Source organism: Salarias fasciatus (assembly GCF_902148845.1).
Source record: "Salarias fasciatus chromosome 7 unlocalized genomic scaffold, fSalaFa1.1 super_scaffold_4, whole genome shotgun sequence".
In the NCBI taxonomy this organism is placed as follows: Eukaryota; Metazoa; Chordata; class Actinopteri; order Blenniiformes; family Blenniidae; genus Salarias; species Salarias fasciatus.
The window spans coordinates 8749984-8773041 of record NW_021941229.1 but is presented as its reverse complement, the minus strand read 5'-3'; the positions used below and the strand labels follow the sequence as shown (position 1 = coordinate 8773041).

The 23058-nt window shown below is 40.8% G+C and overlaps 1 protein-coding gene across 1 annotated transcript in view; it reads left to right on the top strand.

The window, feature by feature from the left end:
* Positions 1-23058, top strand: part of grin3a (glutamate receptor, ionotropic, N-methyl-D-aspartate 3A) — a 58595-nt gene that overhangs the window by 8204 nt on the left and 27333 nt on the right. The window contains exon 2 of the mRNA XM_030084378.1: positions 2668-3380. Within this exon, the coding sequence (XP_029940238.1) occupies positions 2668-3380 (713 nt within the window). The remainder of the gene's footprint in view (positions 1-2667; positions 3381-23058) is intronic.

Genomic DNA, 23058 nt, shown 5'->3' with positions numbered 1-23058 from the left:
AAGCAGATGAATGATGAGTTATTTGCATGGCTATTGGGCATAGTGATTAATGGGATAAATGAAATTAACCAGTAGATTAATCTAATGGACTTTAAGTGCAAAGCTTGTGTAATAGTTATAAAGTCAATTAAAATGAGTTGCTCTGAGGCTTTTAGGCATGTGTAGTTTTGTGCGAGTGTGTGCGCACAACAAACAAACAGACTGATTGATAGATTTGCAGAACTGGTGGATACAGTGTGACAAGGTATGCCGAGGCAGACTGATGTGTCCTACTTAGTTTTATCTAAAGTGTTACGGCGACGATTGTGTCAACTCTGAAACATATCTGCTCTGATCTCGCGGCCTGCTATAATCCCGTGAGTGCGATGCATGGTGATGTGTGCCGTTTGCACTTGTGTGATTACGTTGGCACCGAGAGAGAGTCGGATACACCAATCTGCCATTACTGCCAGCCACTTTTACGGCATGACAGGTTTATGTCCTCACGTACAGGAAGCTTTAGATTTCAGATCATTTACAGTGGAGTGAAGAATTCTGTACATAACACTTAATTAAAGAGGTGCTGGAAGCAGCACATAAAGCATATTGATATATTCACCTTATGGAGCCACCAAAGCTTTGTTATGTAGATAAACAGTTTGTAACAAATAACTTTATATTTAATGGTAGCGGCTCAATGTACTACTATCATAAAAGTGATGTTTCAAAATTTTTGTGGGTTTATTTAATTTTGTAGGGTGTATGAAGGTTAAAGCATGGATTACAACCCAGATGGCAAATGTTTGATGACACAGTACATTTTAACTGGTGTGTTAAACGGTAATATATAACCACTGAACAAAATTCAAGATATTTTTACTTCATTAAGCAGTAACATTTACATTTTGGAATAAATAGCCGTCACCCTATATGAAACACTTTTACATGCTGCAGTGGGTATTAGAAAGTTTAATCAGGGGTGTCAAATACATTGTAGTTTGGGGGTGACATTTGACCTCCAAGTGCCACAGTGCCATAATAACTTTCAAGTTTTTTCTTTGTTGTATATGAAAATTTCTTTATTCTTGCAGAAACAAAATAATTACTATCTAAAAGTAATCTCAATATGAGGCCAATTTTAATGAAACCTTCTTGTGCTAAAAACACTGAAATGTCCAAAAAACCCAAAAAACTTCTATAGCTGTTTTTATGATGCATGCTATTACAAACTCATCCTGACAGCATGACTTTAAGGCTAGATTAATAGCAGCAAGGTAGCTAGCCATTTCAGCTCGGGTCTCGGTGTTGCTTGCTCCTCTTATGAAATTTTAAATTTGTGCATGTGTTTTTGTGATCAAGCCAACTTTATCAGAAACAATGCCTCTTATCTTCCAGCTATTACACCAACTGGTACTGGTCAGGGTGTGACTGCATTTTGAATTTCATAACTGAGTCCTTGAGGTTTGTTTTTCCAAGGTTTTGGAGAAGAAAGGCAGGTTCTGATACACAAAGCACAGAGAGTTTATGGCGGGATTATTCAGTTCTGTTGATGAAGATTGGAGGAGTTTGAGAGGGTTTGTATGACTGCAGATGTTTCACTGTGAGCCGGTGTAGCTGATAAAGAAGGATTCATGTCTTCACTGTTTATGTCGAGTTATGAATCAAGCTCTTGATAACCTGAAGCTGATGATTAAGTCTATTTGGGGTTTTCAACATCTTCCAGGAGAAAACACCATGACAGTGACACTTTCAGTCAAACATCTGTGCAAAGATAACCTGATAAGCTGTAATCACACACTACTTAATACAGTCTGAAGATCCCAAATTTCAGTGCGATTGTTTTCCAGTGAACCAAGAGAAAACATCTGCTGTGTTGAAGAAAATTCAAAATAGTAATGAACCTTTCCAAATTAGGCAGATTTATGCGTCTTATTCATCAATTACCTGTGCTTTAGGATGATTCGCAGGAGTTAGCACGCTTCCATTATTCCTCGATGTAACGCTTCAGTGAACTGTCCAGGACTCATCAATCAGGTCATGAATTTATGAATCACAAATGTGAATTTAACTACACGGAACTGAGTATGTAAAATAGCCTGTTGAGCCATATTCAGGTTGAAGGTAATGCTAAATGAAAAAAAAAAATGACTACACATCAAAATAGATGTTGAGTATTTCTCATGATGTGAATAATGATATTCATGGAAGAGGGTAAATGGAGTTTGAAATCCATTATATCCAGCAGACGGTGTTTGTTCTCCAGGAACAAATTGAATTCTAAGACAGAAAGTAATACTGTTAGATTTATAAACCTCTCCTTCTTTCCTTCTGTCCTCCTTTCCATATTTTCCTCCCTGCTGTCCAAATTTGTTTCTATTCCTTCCAAACCGCCCATCGTCTTCCTCACTATTACACCCCGACCTCCAAACTCCTCGGTTACCTTTATTTTGCTGTTTCTCACAATATCCTTCACTTTAAAATCCATCCTCTAATGTTTTATCTCCACTTGTACCTGCCTGCCCTCGATGAAATCCAACTGACCCTCACCAACTCCTCGCCCTCCGCATCGCCTCCTGTTTATTTTGTATAACTTTCACCTTACACACTCATCTCATTATTTGATTTCCCTTTGACTGTCAAACCTCACTCTCCTATGTTTTTCATCACCTCCTCCTGTTCTCCTCTCAGAATAATCTCCATTTCCAAATGGCGATGCGGACCGTGGAGGCGCCACCATCCCATCTCCTCTACACCCTGCTGATGATGAACGGCTGGTGGGACATAAGCATTCTTCTCTGCCAAGAATGGAACATTAGCGACTTCCTCTCACTCGTCAAGAACAACACCCGCTTCCGTCTGGGCTCCCTCGTCAACCTGACGGCCACGGTCTCGGCATCGCCTCCGTCCTCTCTACTGTCCTCCGCATCAGGGATCCCAGCGGGAGCTCAGGCGTCACTGTCCTCTTCCATTGCTTCACCTTCTTCATCTTCGTCCACCTCCGCTGCTAAATCGGACCAGCAGCAGGCCCTGATGCGGCAGCTGGAGGCTCTGAGGGAACCTTCGTCCACAACGGGAGTGGTGACGTTTGGGTGCGACATCCGCGAGGTGCGGCGCCTGTGGACGGTGGCCACGCGGATGACGCTGCCGGAGTTTCACTGGGTGTTGGGGGACAGCCAGAATGTGGTGGAGTTGAGAACCGAGGGGTTACCTCTGGGGCTGCTGGCCCACGGGGTGATGGGATCCCCGTCTCTGGATCATTATGTTCACGACTCGCTGGAGCTGGTGGCTCGGGCGGTGGGCAGTGCGGCCCAGGAGGATCCGGCGTTGGCACTCATACCTGGGACTACCAACTGTATGGATGTACAACAAAGCAACGGCAGCTCGGGGGAGTACTTGGCCAGGTAGGAAATCGAAAAGATTGATTGCTCTGATGCAATTTTACACACTGTGCATTTTGAATGCAACACAACTGCTTCATTGAATTTCATTCATGCGTTTGAACAGGTCTAACAGGTTAAAGTGAGACTTAAGAACAAAAGCAGGATATACTGTTGAGTTAGTGAAATGCTTTCAGTCAGTTTTTCTCCATTCATTCAACAGTGCGCAGCAGTTTTGCATTTTTGAATTTGAAAAAAAAAAAAAGCCAAATGATGGACCTGATGATGATTTGGCTGATTGAGAGCAGCACCATCTGTGTCATGGTTTGCTATCATAGTAATAAATAATAAGCGACTTACTTTCTCCAGCAGTTGATGTTTTAAAAAAGTAGGAAAACCATTCTTGTTGGCTTGACGATGTTTGAAGCATTGTTTCACATTATCATTTAATTGCTTTTCTGGTATTGAGTCTTTATCGGAGCCATCCATCCGCCCCAATCTCCTCTGAATAGAAATGATAGGTTTTATTCTTGTTTTTGTTGTACTTGTTCTCACATGATAGATCACAATACAAGCAAAAAGAGATCATTTCTGCTTCTTTTAAAATCTGCCTTCTTGGGCATTTTGAACAATTATAACCACTGCTTGACTCACAGGTCACTGGGGAACTGCTAAGTAGGAGTTACGGATCTTGCTCAAGGACACCTTAGTAATAATAACCACTTTCAACTGAAATAAATCAAATATGGATCTCAACAGTCAGCAAAAAAGCTGATAGCTATAGATACGTATACCATTCAGTCCATTCTGTAAATCATACCTTCACCTATGTGTCTTTCCTCAATCCTATTGGGATCAGAACAAGGATTTCCTAAGAAAGAAACAAGCCATTTATGCACATTCTTCTTGCAGTGTTTGTGCACATGTAAGCAGTCTTTTATACATACTGAATGACTGCAGCAGAGCGGTGAAACGATCACGTGTGATAAATTGAATGTAGCACCTGCGCTGTAATCTGCTGCCAAGCCATGCTGCTGCTCAGATACCAGCAACAAGAGGTGTGTGATCACACGCCGCTGCATTACAAGTAGAGTTTGACCTTTCCTACTGAGACTCTCTCCTCGAAAAACCCGAATCAGCAAAGTGAAAATTATTATTGCAACACGGTACGTTCAGAGGAACCGTTGAAAGCCTTGTTTGCATTTCTTGTTTTTTTTTTTTTTTTTGGAGAAGTGAGGGGAAAAAATGTTTCTGTTTGACGTCTGGTGAAGAAAATAGCCGCTCTTTAGCATGACCTTTTGTTCTATGAGTGCCCTGTCACTGACCCTGCCAAGGAAGGATTTACCTGATGGGGTTTAATTCCCGACTGCTAATCCGAGCTGTTACACGCAGGGGATTTGGAAAAAGTCCGTCACATACCTGGCTCAGGGAAATCTGAAAGGGAAGTGGAATATGGTCCTCTAGAATCAGCTGTGGAGGCTGGAGGAGAGATAAGCACCAACGTTTGAATGGATCTGGAAAAGATAGACAGGCAGTTTCCTTTTTGGAATCCATGTATTTGTACGTCAGTTTTTCGGATTTGACCTGTCTGAGCCCGTTAATGTTACAGGAGTTAATAGACACGGACTTATTGTTCTTTCTCCAATTTCCTCATGTCTCTTCAGGTTTCAAAGATTAGAGATAAATCGAGTCATGGCCATCATCGTCTGTTTCTATTAACTTTTGTTCCACACAGAATCAAATGTGTTTATTTGTGCGGCTCAATTATATCAGTTCACTTCTGCTTTTTCAAAAATATGTCTTTGAACGAGCACTGGTCAAATGTTTTGTTTGTTTCATGATTCTAAATGCAGTCCCACCTGTGAGAAGCTGTTTTAAGGTTTCGTCTCTTGAGTTGTTTTTTTTTTTTTTTTTTTTTTCCCAAACGGAAGCGCTACACAATATTTATGTTGTCGAGTGGTTTTCATTATTCTCCACAGGATCATTTGTCTGCTTGTGCTTTTTGTTCCCGTTCCTCTCCACCCCCTTTCTTTGTTATCTACTAAACACATTTTCTTTGGCAGCAAACAACATCGGCAAAGTACAAAACATCCATTTGGTCAGAATATTCCACACAGTGATGTAGGGTTTGAGGGCCGGAGGTGGCCTGAGGGAGGGTTTGATATATGGGTGAGCTGAGGCTGTGACAAAAATAAAGCAATATCCGGACCGTTTGCGTCTCTGACGTCGGATATTTTGATTAGGGAAAAGCACCCTTGTACTTTAAAGTTTATCATGATCCATAAATTTCGCTGTTTCAGTGACACAACAATGACTTCCAATAAGAAAGAACAAGTCAAGGTTACAAGAGGAAAATTATTGAAATGTTTATTTGATAAAAATGAATTCTATATAAAAAATATTATACCTAAATCAATATGCCAAAAGTATATGTCATGGATTATGATGCATATCTGCAACTGAATTATTTCACTCAGACAGGATAGGTCAAAAATGACAACAACCAGTTTTTCTTATTTTTATAAAATGTGGAATTGATTCTTTAAAACTGAAAAAAGAAGCAGACAGACAGAAAGCTTCGCACTCTTAAAGCTAAAATGTACAGAAAACATGACAGCACTCCAACATATTGTACATTATGACAAATGTCAGAACAACAAATTTCAGAAAAAGAAATCCACAGTAATAAACAGTGTAAATGTCGAAGTTTTTATGGAATTCTCCCAAAACATGATTATGAAGGAGAGCAAATAAGCAGGACAACATCAATGTTTTTAAGACTAAACAGTCATTAAAGTGATACTCCATACTTTAGAAATAATATAGTCTCGATATCTAAATTAAAAAGCGGTATTATAGTAAAAATTTATTCAACTTTGGAAACAGGTTTCCATAAATCGCAACAATCCACAGCAGGGGTGTCAAACATACAGTGCGTTGGCTAAAACTATCCTGTATGAGGCTCCAATCTGCCAAACGTCAAACTGAAAATCCAATTTTTTTAAATTTCAAAGGAAAAACAGAGTTTTATTTTCAACAAATTTCTTAAGCGTGGCAGACCCAACACACTATCCTCAAAGCCATGCTGTCAGGGTGAGCTTGCACCCATAATCTCGCACGTAATGCAACAGTAAAGTTGTTGCTGTTGTTGTTGTTTGACATGTGACAGTATTTTACTGCAGAACTTATCATTAAAATTGGCTTGATGTTGAGATTTTATCCATTTTTGACATTAACTGCTTAGTTTTGTAAAAAAAAATGGACATTGTCATCGCCACAACAAATAAAAACGAAAATTTAAAGTTCATTGTGGCTCCGTGTTACTGATCCTCTCACCACTCAAGTTAAAACTGAGCTGTTTGTGGCCTCAGAAATAAGACATGCTTGATATCCCTGATTTAAACTGTCCAAAAACTGCTGAGTGGTTTGATGATTAGAAGTTTTACTCTTTTATAAAATCCAGGTAAATAATATTGCTTCACACAATTGGTTAAAGTAAACCCTTGCTTCTCATCAGAGCTCAGTGACCTCTGGCACCCACTGACCCACAAGCAGTCTTGCCATGTTGTTGTCATAAAGTAGCAAAATCATTATTTTGAGCATGCAACTGGCAGAAGATCTTTACATTTTATTATCTGATAGTTTTAAACTCATAAAGTTCTCCAAATAATATACTATAGGCACATCTGGGAGGATTGTGATCGTAGCTGACGTCAACAAGAATCTGGAGACATCTTGCTTTTTACTCATGGCGTCATAAGTGGCCTTAGAAGTTCTTGGTAGAAGGTAAATTCTGTAGAAGGTGTCTGATGTATGGCAGGAATAAGGTGTACCACTCGGGTCAAGCCGATTTCACAAAATTAATGTTATTTTAACAAAGCAAAGAGGACTCTGTCTGAAAAATGAACTCACTAACCAGCTTTTTCTCCCTCTTAATGAGACACCTGAGGCCGGACGTCACTCAAATTTTTTGACAGTCCTGGAAGCGTTTGTGGCCGCAGCTGCGCTCAGACGGCTCTGCACATCAAACCTGGTCTTCGCTCGGTTCTGGTTCGACACAGAGACCATTCGCTGAGTGCCTATTGTCTCAAATCGTCATTTTCCCTGTCTGGATTGCAATCCAATCGAGCCTTTTCTTTGTGTGTTGTCTCACCTGCACAGTTGGAGGATAAATTGATCACTTGCTCTTGCATCCTTGTCAAAAAGCAGTTCCTGTGCTAAGTTGTATTTTGGTGGTAAAAAATCTGCATTGAGGAAAATGGGAAAGAGCTCACATCCCATCCTCGCATCCCATCCTCGCATATCCTCTCACACAGCTGGGCCGCCACTATAAATCCACTCACTTTCTCGTACACTTGCAGGATGTGTATGCCTTTATGCAGTGGGGTGAACTCCAGGTCATTCATTTTGTTGAGCTGGGTCCTCAAATGGTAACTTGGGCTGCAGGAACTCCTTTGAAAGAAAAAAAAAACACATTTTCACACAACTTGCAGAAATTCACCGTGAAGCAGCTTCCAGGTGGGATCTAGATTCTCTCTTAATAGCAATTGTTTCAGTCTAATGAATTGCAGACCCAGCTGAGTCCATTTTAAACATTTTAAAGTGAAAACTTTTCTTGCATTTTTTTATGTCTGTTTACATGACGACGGCGCTGAAACGGCTACCCTTCCACTGCGCATATAGATGAACTAAGTACTTAAAATTGCACCTTTCTTCATGTTACTGTTAACTAGGCCCCCGCTGCAGGTGCAGCTCTCTTAAATCAGCCATTCAAGACTCTTTTCAGAACACATTTTCTTTGACGTTTATGTCAACTTAGCGGCAGCGACTGTTGCTTGTTTATTTAATCAAGTTTGGTCTGATTTTGCTGCCACTTTAAGTCGCCGTTCATCCCTCACTTTGGATATTTGTTTTGACGTCTCTGCTTGCAACTTTGTGTGAAGGTGGTGAGGCCGATCCAAGCCGACACGGATCTCGATGCGCCCTGTCAGGTGGCTCTTTGGCTGAAAAACTATTGTGACAATCGTCTGTATTAGGATGAGGACCGGACCGATGTTTATCCTTTTTTCTAAATCCTCTCTATTAAGCAGCATCGACTTTAAAATCAACCCCTGAACTGCACAGTGCAGATACAGTCATAAAAATCACTCAGCTGAGAGGAGAAACTGCAATTAAGAAACCATCATTTAGCAGCAATCATACTAACTCACCTTATCCAGGTCGTTATTATCATAATTACTGGTATTAGGGCGACTGAGGTTTGACATACGCTCGCATGAAATTATTATACTTTTTCTAAATGATAGCATGGGACTAGTCCTCATTTGTTGGAAGGCTTTAAGCAAATGAAGAATAAGAAAACAGAGCAGGGACCATCGAAGGCCTGGTGTAATTAATAGAGAGATGTGCCAAGTGTAAAGACGTTTGCAGCCTTACTCTTTCTAAACTAATAAAGAGCTGGTGTGATGCTACGTAAATCGATTAACTTCCTGTTGGCACGTTCGCACGTTTGCTTGCGTTCTGGCTTCTTTGCACATGAAAATGTAAAATGATTATTTATGACCTGCTTATACAGGAAAAAAAAAGAACACTAAGCAACCTGGCAAAGGGAGATTTTCTCCTTTTCAGGGGAAAATGGAAACGAGGAGGAATTCAGCATCTTGGCAGAGTTCTTCTTCTAGAAAGACAATAGCTCAATGCAATGTTTCTCAGCCATTCTCCTGGAGGGGCCCTGGTTTGCATGATTTAGATGCTTTCCTGCCCCATTACACTTTATTCAATTGAATTGGGTTATTAAGCCTCTGCAGAGTTCAATAAAACATTTTTAAAAATCCACTTAACGGAATCAGGCGTGTTGTAACAGGATGACTTCTAAAAACATGTGAATTGAGAGGATTATATTCTTAAATTCAGACAAAAATCCAAATACCAGCTTAAGAGCTATAAAACACAGTTCCTAAATTGACTCTGAACAGCATGAAAATCAAACATGGAGGTACACTGGCAAATCTGACAAATCCTACTTCGTGACAAACGCAAAATCAGCTCTCTTACAACCAACATGGAGATCTCACATCACATATGCAGGTGCCAGTGTGGCAAACACTTGTTCCAGTGGCCACAATCTATCAATACATATTCTGGGGTGGATCTTTGAAGTCTGAACACACATTCCTCAAACAAAGGGAAAAGGCGATCAACCCTTCCTGTAACTCACCTAGTACAGCTGACTTTAATACATTGCTCATTCACTGCAATGCTGTAAATGCAAACTTTTGTCTGAAATGAAAACAAAAATGATGCATTTTCACCTGAAACGTCACGTAAGTGGAATTTAAAAGTGCACATCGTTGCAGGGATACTCTGGAATCAAAGCTGACAGCCACTGCTGTTGTCAATCCAAACATTTATTTGTCGCCAACCTGTCAAGGCCCCTCAAGTCCACGTCCCACATCTGATACACCTAATGGCTCTTTTTGTGTGAAAGTTGTTGCCATTTTCCTCAGTTTCCCGTGTGAGACCTCTGGTGCAGCCAGACACTTGTCAGATCGCAGGATCAGGTGCCTGCTGATGAGTCAACCTGGAGGGAAGCTTGCTGACTCCCCAGTCGTGTTGAAGCCAGAGACCATGTGACAGACGAGCCGCGGAGGCGCCGCGGCCGATTTCAGACCAGGCGGGTTAACCGCCCCCAAGGGAACGTATCGCAAGATTATTATGGACTGAGCTGCAGCCGAGTCACGGGCCAAAGCCGTCAGAGGGTTCGTTTGAGTCAGTGTAGAAAAAAATGGCTCAATGCTAAGCTAGTTCCAGTGCAGTGATCAAGACAGAGGAAGCCGAGTAAGAAAGCTGTTTATTAAAAGATCAGATTTTTTTTTTTTATTAAGTTAGTGAGACTGATTTGAAATGAATGTTGACCTTTTTCCTTCATTGGTGGAATTGATTCTTGATCTTCTGGGCAAATATCCTAGTTTGATGAAGCCAAGCAGGCGAAAACACTCCACATGTGGACGTCCTCACAGCCGTCATTCAAGATGACTTCATCCTTCCCCAACCAATAACGCTAATCACTGCGGGAACTACAGGCAGCAGAAAGCATCATGGGGCATCAGCCCATTCCTGCATCCCCCTCTCCACAAAACAGCTGTGATATAAGTGAAGTTAAAAAAAAAGACAAATGGAACGGGGGTAGAGAAATGTCCGTTTTTGTGAAAAAAACCTCAAGAAATTGTAAAGCACAAATGGAGATAATAATGCAAACAAAAAAAATCCAGGTCTGTTAATTGAAACAGTTCAAAACATGAATGCAACATACCCGTGTCGAGAGATCTGCTACTTTTATGACTGAAAGAGACATTTTCTCTTCTTATTTCTCTATTTATTTTGGAGTCACAAAATATATTCAACCAGTAAACTAATGATTATATGATTTTGCATGATTTACCAAACTGCAGCTGATCCTGCATTTATGAATTCTGAGAGCTACAATGGAGAAACACTGACATGTTGTTGTTTGTATCAGCTTTTGACCCTCAAGCTGTTTTAGCTCGGAAGTGTGCCAACATTGCCTTTTGTTGTTTGTTTCAAAAAGATACAGATGAAACAACATTTTTAGCAGTGAATGCAAAAAAAAAAAAAAAAAATTTGTTAACAGTAACTATTCTCCTCTGGACCTTTTCTTCATATGGATTTATTCATGGCGAGCATACAGAGAAGTGGAAAAGTTGCTAAGATGTGACACATTTTCTCTGATTTTCGTCTGGTGGGTGGAAACTCAAAAGTGGGTCGCGGCCCATTTTCAGTGGGAAAAGAGAAAGGCGAGATAAAAATCAATTCAGTGTCGTCTCTTCGCACTTGTACATGTTACTCAGAGCCCCATTAGCATATGTAAACAAAACACGGAATATGAGATATGGATTTTATTAAATTGCGGACAAAGGAGGAAGCTAATGTGTTTTGTGCAGTGAGATGTTGGCATGTTGAAGGATGAAGCTGAACCGATACCAGTATCAGACTAGACACTGGTATTGGTACATCTCTAATTGGAATCTGCTTTTTGACACTATTTTTCCCCTAAAGATCATTTTTCTGTCATATTTGTGCATGAAAACACATTTAACTTGAACAAGAAAGGCTGAAGTTACCAAAGTAATTGAACATAAAGTGGAGTATTTCCCCCTCTAAATCTCTATTTACTGGTCGTTGTGTTCGTTAAATTTGTTCTTGTATCAAATTCAGTGAGGAATGAAGCAAAACTACTCCTTTAGATCGCAAATTATTAAATCTTTGTTTTTTTCACGTGACGTGTGTTCTCACATTGCGAAACAGGAGTTTCTGTGATTTTAAATGATGATACAAAAGTGTGTTTTCTACAAAACTGTTGAAAACTTCACAGAGAGCCAGTGTAGAGGGGCAGAAGTACCGCGAGCAGATCCAGATCTGTGGCAGATCCCCTTCTGTAGGCTAATAAAAAACAGGTAGAGATCGGGTTTCAGATGCATGCGGTCCACAGGGACGGGAAATACAGAATGCTTGAGGTAAGAGGAAAACACAAGTCGTTAATCAAAATGCACACAGCTTTATATTCTAATGCAATAAAACACCTCAGATGCCCTCAACTTATCCAACTTTCACTTGCTACTTATAAAGCTCAGTGGAGATCGGAAGTTTGGAGCTATTTTAAAATCCTTCGACAGACTTACAGGCATCAATCAAGTCTTATATGTTAAGACCCTGAAGAGCTCTTTGGAGAGCGGCTTGATGACACCGAACACGAAGAGCAAAGACCTTGGATTTGGGAACAAGTTTCAACTCATTAAAATCACCTGATGTAATCCCTGATGCTACTTTTTCCATGCGACTGATTTGTGCTTTTTTATTTTCCTACATACTGTATATATTATTTTTCCTTTTATTTAACTCAAAATGTCAAACTCTTCGAGTCATTTGTTTGATAATACCACCATTATCTGTAGGCACTGTTTTATGTTTGTTCCAGTATAAAGTCAACACTGGCCATGGGACGTTTCTCTTCTCCGGGAACCGTTCGCTTAATTTGCTCGGGAGACGTAAAACTATTCAGCCAGTCGTGTCAGGAAGCGGAGTGAAACAGGCCGAGTGTGTGGAAGCTGGATTTATTCGGTTCTCGTTTGAAGAAAGTTCTTGCTGATTCTCTCCACCAAGTGAAATTTACATTTCAGAATATATTGGGAGTGGATGTACGGACATGAATTATGTATAGACAAAAATGAACCAAAGATTATCTAATAATGTGGAAAGATTAGCATTGCATTATGAGACGACAGATGATTACATATTCTCTGTTTTAAATAGCTCTAATCGGTTGCTGCTGGATATTCAGCTCGGCTCTATGCTTGATTTATTCATTATTACTTGAATTCCTCGTTTCTCTGTTCGTTTGCTTTGAACTGAAAAAGATCAAGCAGAGATCAGGCTTGTGGATAAAATCCTATTCTCAGATCTTGTTTTCCTCTGTTTACCACCGACTTTGGTTTACTGAGTCTTCAAAGATCTGTGCTTCTTTTTTATTTTTTTGTCATCCATTCAGTCCTTTGAGAATATTCTTCCAAGGCTCATCACTTAGCATTATGGGAAACCAACAGCCCGACGGAGACGCTACAGAAAACTGTACAGAACAACCACACAGCCATGGCACCGTTTCCATCTCACTGTATGCGCATTAATGCCGAAATCAAAGGTGCATTTAAACGTTTAGTCTCTTCCCCCGCTCTATATCACAGGTTGTTTTTCATTTTTGAATGGGTTTCTCTTATCTCTGAAAAGCCCCACAATGCCGTTGTTTCATCTGTTCCCTCAGTTGTAATTTGCCAAACTATTCATAGTTTACGATAATGACAGGGGCAGAATTACCACTCCACGTTCGTAGTAATTTTCCAAACAGCGGGTGATTTATTTCAGACGGTGGTTGACAAAAGTGGCCTCCTCATTTTAAGCCAACAGCCTCTGCGTTTGTCTGAAATAACAATGTCGTCTGGCAAATATTTGTGGCTGACTCACATTAGGAAATGAACCATTGAAAGAGGCTTTTTAAAGCACTCGATGACACTATCACTTTTGTTTAGCGATAAAGGATGCGTTCCAGGCATAAGACGTCGTCTTCCCCCAATTTATAATCGGTACAGAAACTACTTTTCAAAACATTTTTTGGAAACTTGGAAACAGACAGCCCAGCCTTTGTGTTGCATTGGAAAACTGTTAAGACAGACTGTGTTGAGAATGTTTAGAAAAATATCAGATCATTAAAGCATCATAGAGCTGATCTTTTCTGCAATTTTTTTTTAAATCTCATTTAAAGAAAAAAATGGCTCAGTGTGTTCTTAGCTGACATTTACATAAAGAGATGATTTGACACACAAAGTTGGACTATAAGTCACTACAAATACAAAATAAATATGATTTTTTGTGTGTGTTCAGTCAAAAAGTGTATTCTGGCAATAACCTTAGGTAACCGTTGGCCTTTCCTCAATAAAAATGAGGGAACAGTGTTTTTCCCGGTTTGCTAGCTCAACAAAGGTGACGCTAACAAATAAATGCTACCTACTGCTATCTCAATAGCTCGTAAAAGTGCAGCTGTGTAAATGTTAAACTGTTTTTCAGCGAGCATGCCCGCGCTGTTGAGAGCTTCAGTGAAGGACATCACTGCTTAGCTGTTAGTAAGTAGCTACTGAGTTTTTAGGAGTTTTCACTCAACATTGTCACGTTGAGCCATTTTTTGTGTCAAAAAGAAAAAAACAAATTCCCCCACATGTTGAATTCACAATCCAGTTAATGTCCTGCATAGACGACAAAGTTTTCAAATGAAAATAGAAAACTTTTGTTACCTTTTGTTTGTAAATTCACATGACAACACAGCTCAAAGCCACTGAAGATACAGCTTGTTGAATACAGCTCCCAAGGAGGAACTTTTTGAAAATGATTCAATGGTGGAAATGGGGGAAAACTGGGGCTGTCAAAATTAACGCAATAATAACGAGTTAATTCAAATTCCTATTGGCGCCACCCATTTATTTGACACGTGATTAAATTGTGCACCTTTTATAACCCTTGTCTCGCACCGGAGTTTGGGAAACTGAGACGTCCGTGATGTGATACGCTTGTACAGTAGGTGGCGGTATGCACCTTAAAGCTGCTTGTGATCCACCAAAACAAACGAAGAAGAAGGAGAAGCAGTTTGAAAAAAATCAGGACCTGTTGAATAATTTTATAGTATTCTTCAAATCATGCTTATTATATTATGCCATTTAGCATTATTCACATTACGCATGTCTCTGTTAGATACAGTGTGCTTGTGTACACAGGTGTGGAAAAGACAATGTATTCTTTTTATGTTTTCCTGCCTGCCATTTTTCATTTTTACGGCAGCCTCCTGGCAGCTGGACAGTCTGTTTTATTTTTTCTAAAGCTAAAACTACATGTAACTTTGCCTCTCTGTTTCTTTCTTACGCGAATGAGGCTCACTTGACAAGCAATGTAATACTATATATGTATTGTTGGACAACATCTGGCATTCGTGAAGGATGGATGGAGAATTGGTGGATCCTGATAAGGACTCAGAAGAGGTCATGGACAGGCACCTTTGCGGGGGGGGCGGGGGGGGGGGGGGGGGGGGGGGACTGGCAGGTTCCCAGTTGTGCTCTTAGATGCGTACAGCCACCATGGAGTGATACGGAGTGTTTTACAGCATGTGTGTATTCTTGACGAAGGGTCATATGAGATACAATGTACTCCCAGAAAACAGTATAAAAGGATGGGGCTGAAATCGGTCTTTGCGCCAGTCTCAGACGGTCACGCTGGTTGCCGGGAGTTTTAGTAATAAAACTCTCTATTTTGCATTCTGACTCCAACTCTGTCTGATTTTTTCCAAGGAAAAACACGATTGAAGACTTCAAGAACCAAGAGTGGATATAATTGAAGCTTTTAAGATTTTTCTGGAAAATATGTGGGTTTTTTTGCACCGCAATTGGCCTAGGATACTTTTTCAATAAAAATTCACGTCAGAATCGATCATTGACTGTTTAGAAAGATGGACAAAACGTCACTCACAGCGTTCTGAAATCGTATTTTGAGGTTTTGAGGCTGGATGTCTCCATACTGAGCATATGAAATATGCTATATAAATGTGATTGATCAATCATGTCATGTAACCGCATCACGTGGACAGAGGAGGCGCTGTGATAGAGTCATTTATGAAAAACTTTAACTCATAAAATAAAATTAATGGATGATTTATTTCATAATCAGAGTGTGGTCAAGTTGACACAGTTGTAGAAACTAGTGACAGAAACTGAAACTGGGCACTTGATATGTCTATTTATACTCTGACAGTCAGTATTTTTGAATGGGTTCCAAAGTGACTTGAGCTCTATTTGAAACCAACATCATCGTCCCCTGATGGAATTTCCCCAGAATTACAGCTTTTCTATACCTCCGCATTGGCTACATTTTTCACCAGCGGAGGTAGGAGCTTGGAATCAATGCAGCTAGGTATATTACATCATAATGCACCTTGGGAGCGAGTGGCCCCTCCACAAGATGGTCGCCACGTAGGCACATGAGCTCCGATCCGCAGCAGCATGAATGCACAGCTATATACGTGATGGCTGTGGTGACGAGCATAGAGGAATAAAGAGGCTGTGCCATTCTTCTCTTTAATGAAGGCTCCAGGTAATTATCTATCAGAAAGTGCACAAAGTCTGGACTGTAAGCTTTCTGATCATATATGACTTTCCCTCTGGTTTTTATTGAAAGTCATCACCCATAAAAGTTAAATTTAATCATGAGTGCTTTTGGGAAGAATGTATGTTGAAGAAACTGTAGATATCTTCGAATGAAAGTAATCAACAGAAGGCACAGATATGTGAAAAATGTGAAAAATATGCTTCAGTACAGATACAGAGTACCTGAACTTTGTTCATAATCCAACCTTTTGGTCCCTTTTTTGAAGCAGCACTAGTTTTCAATCAGAACCAATATGACTGAAGTCATTCAGGCTGATAATATGGTTTACAAATGTTTTTCATTTCAATCCATCAGTTTTACTTCTAAATGAATTTTCACTTTAATGTCCTTACTAGACCCTTCCCTCAGCCGTTTGGATGAAAGCCCAGTGTGTGATCCATCCGTCCACAGCACCTTCCCTTCCCTGAAATATAGACTCTCTCGCTCCTTTTAGGTAACATAGCACATTACATCAGCCCACTTTTCTTCCCGTACAATGCCTCAATCACCACAGGTCACAGTGCACCTCTGCCACATGCATGAGCTGCTTTTAAAAAGAAAGTTGGTCCGCTTCAGTGCTGTGTCTGACGGGGGCGTGCGTGTGCGCAAACATCCCCGAATCAAAGAGAGCGTGACAAAATCAATGATGTGACTCCGCTCAACGGTTACAGTCTCTCCCAGGCCTGCAGCGTTCAGTACAGTAGGATTGGTCGGGAGGCCACAGCGAGGAAGGCAGCTCGTTCGTCGTATGTCAAAGCAGACACACACACACATCGTTGGACTTATTTCATGCACTTTTGGGCTAAACCATGAGGCAAAGCTTCATGCACACGGCCTCCACATGCACAGGAAGCCAAAGTCGCCCAGATTTGCCTTGCCTTACCTAATTCCAGTCACCATGATTGGAAAATCTGGCAGTTAGAGGACAGATTTAGTGAGTCGAAAAGTGACACACTGCCTTCATTTCATAGTAATTAATTGGATTACGGAGATTTTTTTTTCTCTTTCTTGAATTGAATAAGCTGCAAAAACAAAATATTTCCCTATAACATCACACAGTCACATTATTTCCAAAAGAGACACAGGTAAGTTTAACATTTGGCTCAATAAACACAAAATTGCCCGGTGCATGTTTGAGTTCACCACATACTGTGACTAAAGTGTCCACTTTAAATAAATCTGAGGTTTGGATGCAGTCTACAGACATCAAACCTGCACCTACATGTGATGAGTGTACCATATAATTACAGTCCTGGCAGAAGATAGAACAGCACAGAGGGAGAGGGGAGAGGGAGCGAGATGGAGGCGGAAATAAAGCAGAAAGCAAAAGGTTTTTAAGGATTTCTCACATGAACACTATAAATAACCTTTGTAGACACAAACACAGGGATAAACTTTAGGGGGTAAAAGTCCTGTATGAGCAGATAAGATATGCTGTCAGGGGCACATTTCACCTGGTTATCCAATTCTACTCTCCTTCTTTTTTTTTGTACGCCACTGGAGACAATCCCTCTTGATAAAAATCATTTTAAGGTGATGCATGCCCATCAAAGCAAAGGATAGTACCCTGATGTGCCAGGAAGATGAGCTATAAAAGGTAGAAAATGCTATATGATAAATGTCCCCACTGAGGCTTATAGTCCCTGAACCAGAGTAAGTGAAACACTTTCTGTTTGCTTTAGGCGGGGATTGGTTTAACAAGGACGAATGCTCTTGGCAGACATGTTAATGCCGCCTAAAAGACCGCCGCATTCACTTCTTTCTGTATTTGGGTTTTTGAGAACATGATGTTTTGATACTTACTTACAAACAACATGCAATGCCGTTGATGAATATTTTTCTCTGGTAATATAAGATGATGATTTAAGTGCACTCCCATTCCCTTTCATTCCGCGTACCGAGAAGCGGATGCGAACACAGACACATCTGTGAGGTTAGACCCAATATTATGCTCCAAATCTTGTTTTGGTGATGCATGAGGCGAGAACACAAGGCGGGCATGACATTGAGTTAGTATCGCTGTGTAAAAGATGTGATTCATCCACACGTCATTCCCCGGCTTAAAATACCTTCAAAACTCCTCTGCTTCAGAATACCATCATTTTATCATTCCACGAGGTGGAAATGAATCATGTCATATTGTATAAAAAGTTCAACTCTCGCTTTTTACTTTGGAGTCGCGGACGCTTAGTGACCCTGTAAAGATTGGATATACATCAACAGGCCCCCGGCCTTGGACGAGTCATCAGTATGCTGGACAAAAAGTGTTTTGTCATCCGAGCTCCTCCGAAGCAATTTCAAACTATTAATTCAAAGTGGACCGAACCTGTGTGACAGCCGAGCCGTGTGCGGTTTCTGTGACAAGTCAATGAATAAAATGTTGAGGCGTAGGCCGTTTCTAAAGTTCAAACATCGCCCTGTTTGTGACTTTAAACCAACATTTCAGTCAGAATGGATTTCACTTATACGGCACTTTTTAAACAGTCCTGGAGAGCGTTAGCGTCTTGGGGAATGACGTCTTTCTCAAGGTCGCTTTGACAAATGGAGAGATAGAATGGGGAATCAAACCAGCAACCTTACAATTTAACAGCCACAGCTGCCCAGATGAACTGACATTTAGGTTCTGTTCACACAGCGTTTCAAGAGAAAACACTTTGTTTTGTCATTTTCTTTTCCGAAAGTTTTCACATTTACAATGCAAAGTTTTGAAAACGATGTCTGCACAGAAATGGCAGAAACACAGAATAAGATGAATTTAACATTCCGAGCCACAAGTGAGTGCTGTTGATTGTGTTTGTCATGAAACCTCACAGAGAAAGATAAACAATAAACAGTGCAGGTGCAGTGCTTCAGGAACGCCTTTTTGAAAATATCCACCTTTGGAAGAAATTTTCAAAAAGTTGCACTTCCAGTGGCTCCAACCGCCATTGTCAGGTAAACTGGGCTTTAGATGTATTTTTAAATAAATGTACTAAAAGTAAACAGTTTTCCTAAACAAGATACTGTTGTATAAGAATAAGTATTACCAGTAAAGCCACAGCTTGGTTATGGATCCCAAGGAGATAATTATGAAAATAAATATTCACACTCAATACTCACAGGGACGAGGTCTTGAGTATTAACTGAAGCCCTTCTGTACAGGGTTTGTATGTTGTCCATGTGTGTCCATCTCTCTGTGTTTGCTTTTTACCAACTGTTAGCCAGGATAGGCGCCTGCAGCCTGTGCATGATATGGTGTAGGTCTGCTTATTGCAGCACCATGCACAATTACAGATGGAATTTGGACCCAAATCTATCAGAACCAGCAGTAACTTTTGCAGGTATTGGCTCGTCCAGACAGTCCAGCTTTTACTTCCACCACGCACGACTGAATTTTGGCCTTCCATGTCCTCCCTTTTCCCAGGTTCACTGCCTTTTCTCCCTGGGACAACTTCTAATCGATACTGACCACTGCAGACCCATAACTTCCCACGAGAGCTGCAATTTTTGAAACGGTCTGACCATCCAGCTGTCACAGTTTGGCCCTCAAATACTGACAGTTACACCCTTGATCCAGACACACTAAAAAAGCAAGAAGAAAGAAATTGCAAGGCATTCTAATTAGACTCCAAATGCAGCACGAAGTGTCAAACATGTAACCTACAGTCTAAAATCATCTCATCACTGATCCCATCATGGCTGTAAATGCATTTTTTTTCCCAATAAGACTTACAGCTATTTTTAATTCATTTACTGCGGCGTCACTGTTTTAATAAAAGCAGCTGTGATAACATAACGTGGAGCACACAGAGTATGTGAGCCGAGAGATCTTATTCAACAGTAAAACTCTGCTACCTTATTACTGGCGGATGTAGCATCGACATCAAAGCTGAAGTGAGTCTGAATTTGTAAATTTGTGCTGAAGGCTGCAGAAACTGTGTGCCCTGAGAAGTCCACCAGGTTATTCCAAAGACGAGGAGTAATACTATGGCAAACAGGATTTCAAAAATGCCAGTAGTAATTACTGGAATTTATTTTTGTGCTTTTCATTGCAAGAGTCATGGAGGGAAAAATAAGAGCAAGATACACTTACATTTTCACTTCGATCTAGTAAGGTTTTATAAGCATTTTAATTTAAATGTACTTTTTTCATTGTGTACTTGCATACAGATGAGAAACAAACGCTATTAAGGTTTCATTTTATCGTTTTTATTGGTCCAGCCCACTTGAGATGATGTGACCCCACAAATTAGAATTAGTTTGACAGCACGACTGGGAACAGACTAAAAACAGGACCTGATGGGACTCAGAAGTGCTGTACACAAGCCCTTGCTGCTGTTTTGACCTCCATATACATTTTATAAGCTGCTCTTGGCTCGGGAGAAAAAAAAGCCAGCACAATGTGCCCACATGATATGGCACAAAGCCCAGCTCCCAGCATTGTTCTGGAAATGATGTGACAGAACATACATCACGCAGTATTCAAGCATCCATTTTATTTACATCTTTTGATGTGATCGGGGGAAAAAAGGACTGTTTTGTGGCCACTAATTAATACTTTCTGGCCATCAAATACTATATTGAGGACACAAAATATTAATGATTATAATAATGTTAAATGATTTATTGCAGATGTAATATATTAGCCTCTGCATCTTCACTTCCTTGGTGATACAAAAATTATAAATTGTGTTTAACCCAAGTGAAAAAATTGTTTCCAACAACTACAGAAACGCAAGTAAAGGAAATCCTCTACAAAAGACATGGCATATAGGCTATATGTAAAAAAAAAAAGGTGAAAATGCTACAGCATGAAGTCATAAACTCTGATGAGATGGTTGGCAAAAGGCTTGATAAATAGATGTATCATAAAAATGTATACTGTAACACTACATTATGTGCAGCAGTCCTTCAGAATCCCATACACTAACAGCTCTCTGCTCTCTCCGTCTGTGGATTATGTATTCGTGGCGATGGCAGCACATCTGTGTTGAAAGATCTGGCATCGGTGGTCTTGCTTTTGTATGATTGCTTCAGCTGAAACAGCTGCAATGCTTTGAATTTTGTAGTCACATTGAATCACTACATAATAGTATATTATAGATAATTCATTTATGTGGTGACTTGTGCTTTGTGAGATCTGTTGGCTGCTGTACACTGTGCCAGATATACACAAATAAACCACTACACCGGTTTCTCGTTTTCAATTAACGTCACTGCAAAATGGGCTGAATCAGTTCAACTACTGTAACCTGGACCGAAAAGTGCATTAATGAGTGGAGCCAATCAGGATGGAGCCCAGATGTGATGAGTAACCTTGCACTTCTGATTAGCTGATTGGAGAAGTAGCAGTCTAACTCTGAGTTTTCTACTTGCTGCTTTCTGCCTGCCTCCTGTTTAAGTATGAATGAGAATCCTCTGAAAATGGGATGTGTGGAGAAAAAAAAAACCCAGTAGGTTCAACATGAACATTTTCAAGTTCAGCTGATTTCTGATGCACTTTGTTCGTGTCTGGCAGTCGAAAGATTTCGACAATTGAAAAAACATACATCCAACTATCATATGTGACCTTTTACTGAAAGGTGGCATTTCAGTGTTAACACGCAGCGGGCCGTGCACTGTCAGGAGGGTGCAGGAGCGAGTCACTTACAACGTGTGCAATTGAAGCTGAGAGACACATTCCCCAGGTAGTTTAACGTCTACAAGCTACACTGAAGACACTGACCTTCAGACTGACTGCTTGAGCTGTCAGGTTGGCTTAAAGACCGCTAAAGATGTAGAGAAGTCGACGAGGTGGTGCAAAACGAAATTTTCCAGTGAGCAAGGTGACACGATGGAGCTGTTTTGGAAAAAGGTCACATCAGTTTCATCATTACCTCCTGTGGGCATGTGGAAGAGGTGTGCGTCCGAGCTCTGTCTGGCCTCCGAACACACCCGATCCCACGGAAAAGTCTGAGCCTGTTTCAGTGTGTGTGTGTGTGTGTGTGTGTGTGTGTGTGTGTGTGTGTGTGTGTGTGTGTGTGTGTGTGTTTGTGGAAGAGTGAGTGTGTGCATCTGCCCTGGTATCTGACACTCTCAGACAGCCAGTAGCATGGCTCAGTGAGAGAGCCGGCGAGATCGCTGGACCGTAGTGTGTCTCATGCTGTCACACACACACAGACACACGCATGCACTATAAGCTTCTTCTGTATCTACCAAGATAAGATAAAACATCCATTTCTTTTTTCAGGAGTCATGCATTCTACATTTTTGTATTAAATAAGAAACAGAAAACTCATCTGCACACAATCGAGCTTGGCTGAGTCAAATATTGGGTGAAAATAGTGAATTTAGTCAATAGTTAGTCAAAGGTTTCTTTAACATTTGTTTGAAGTAACAGGTGAACACATAATAATTGACATCTACTTAAAAGTCAGGAATGTTTGTAAGTTTACTGACATGACCTTGACAGTACCAAACTGATCAGTGTAAGCATCAAGTTAATTTTTCACTTCAACCTACTTCGGTTGAAACTAGGGTCGGCGATCTTGGAAAACTAACATGTATTCGAATGTAGCATTTCCCCAAGGCTCCGCCCAACTCCCACCCCATTGGAGGAGCTCCCGTTGGGAGCGAATGCACTGGATGCGGAAGCGCGCCACGGGCACGGAGTTTGTGATCGCCTCCAATGTTATTAACCTTTCTGACTGCCCGCACAAAACGCGCATAGGAGCGCAGCGCCCGCTCCGCTTCCTTCTATTTTTCACGCAAGCGCCGAGAGCACCTTGGCAACGTGCGCGTGCATTGAACCAGGGCCAGTGCACACCAGTGAAAGGTACACGCAGGGGGCTGGTATAACAGCGAAGGGATTTGACTGGTTTCTTAAGAGCGGTCCGTGCCTTACGATTGGTCGGAGTTTTTACTGTCCTGTGGCCGCTACAGTTGTCAGATTTTTTTCCGCACCTTTTTCCGTCCACATAATGTATTG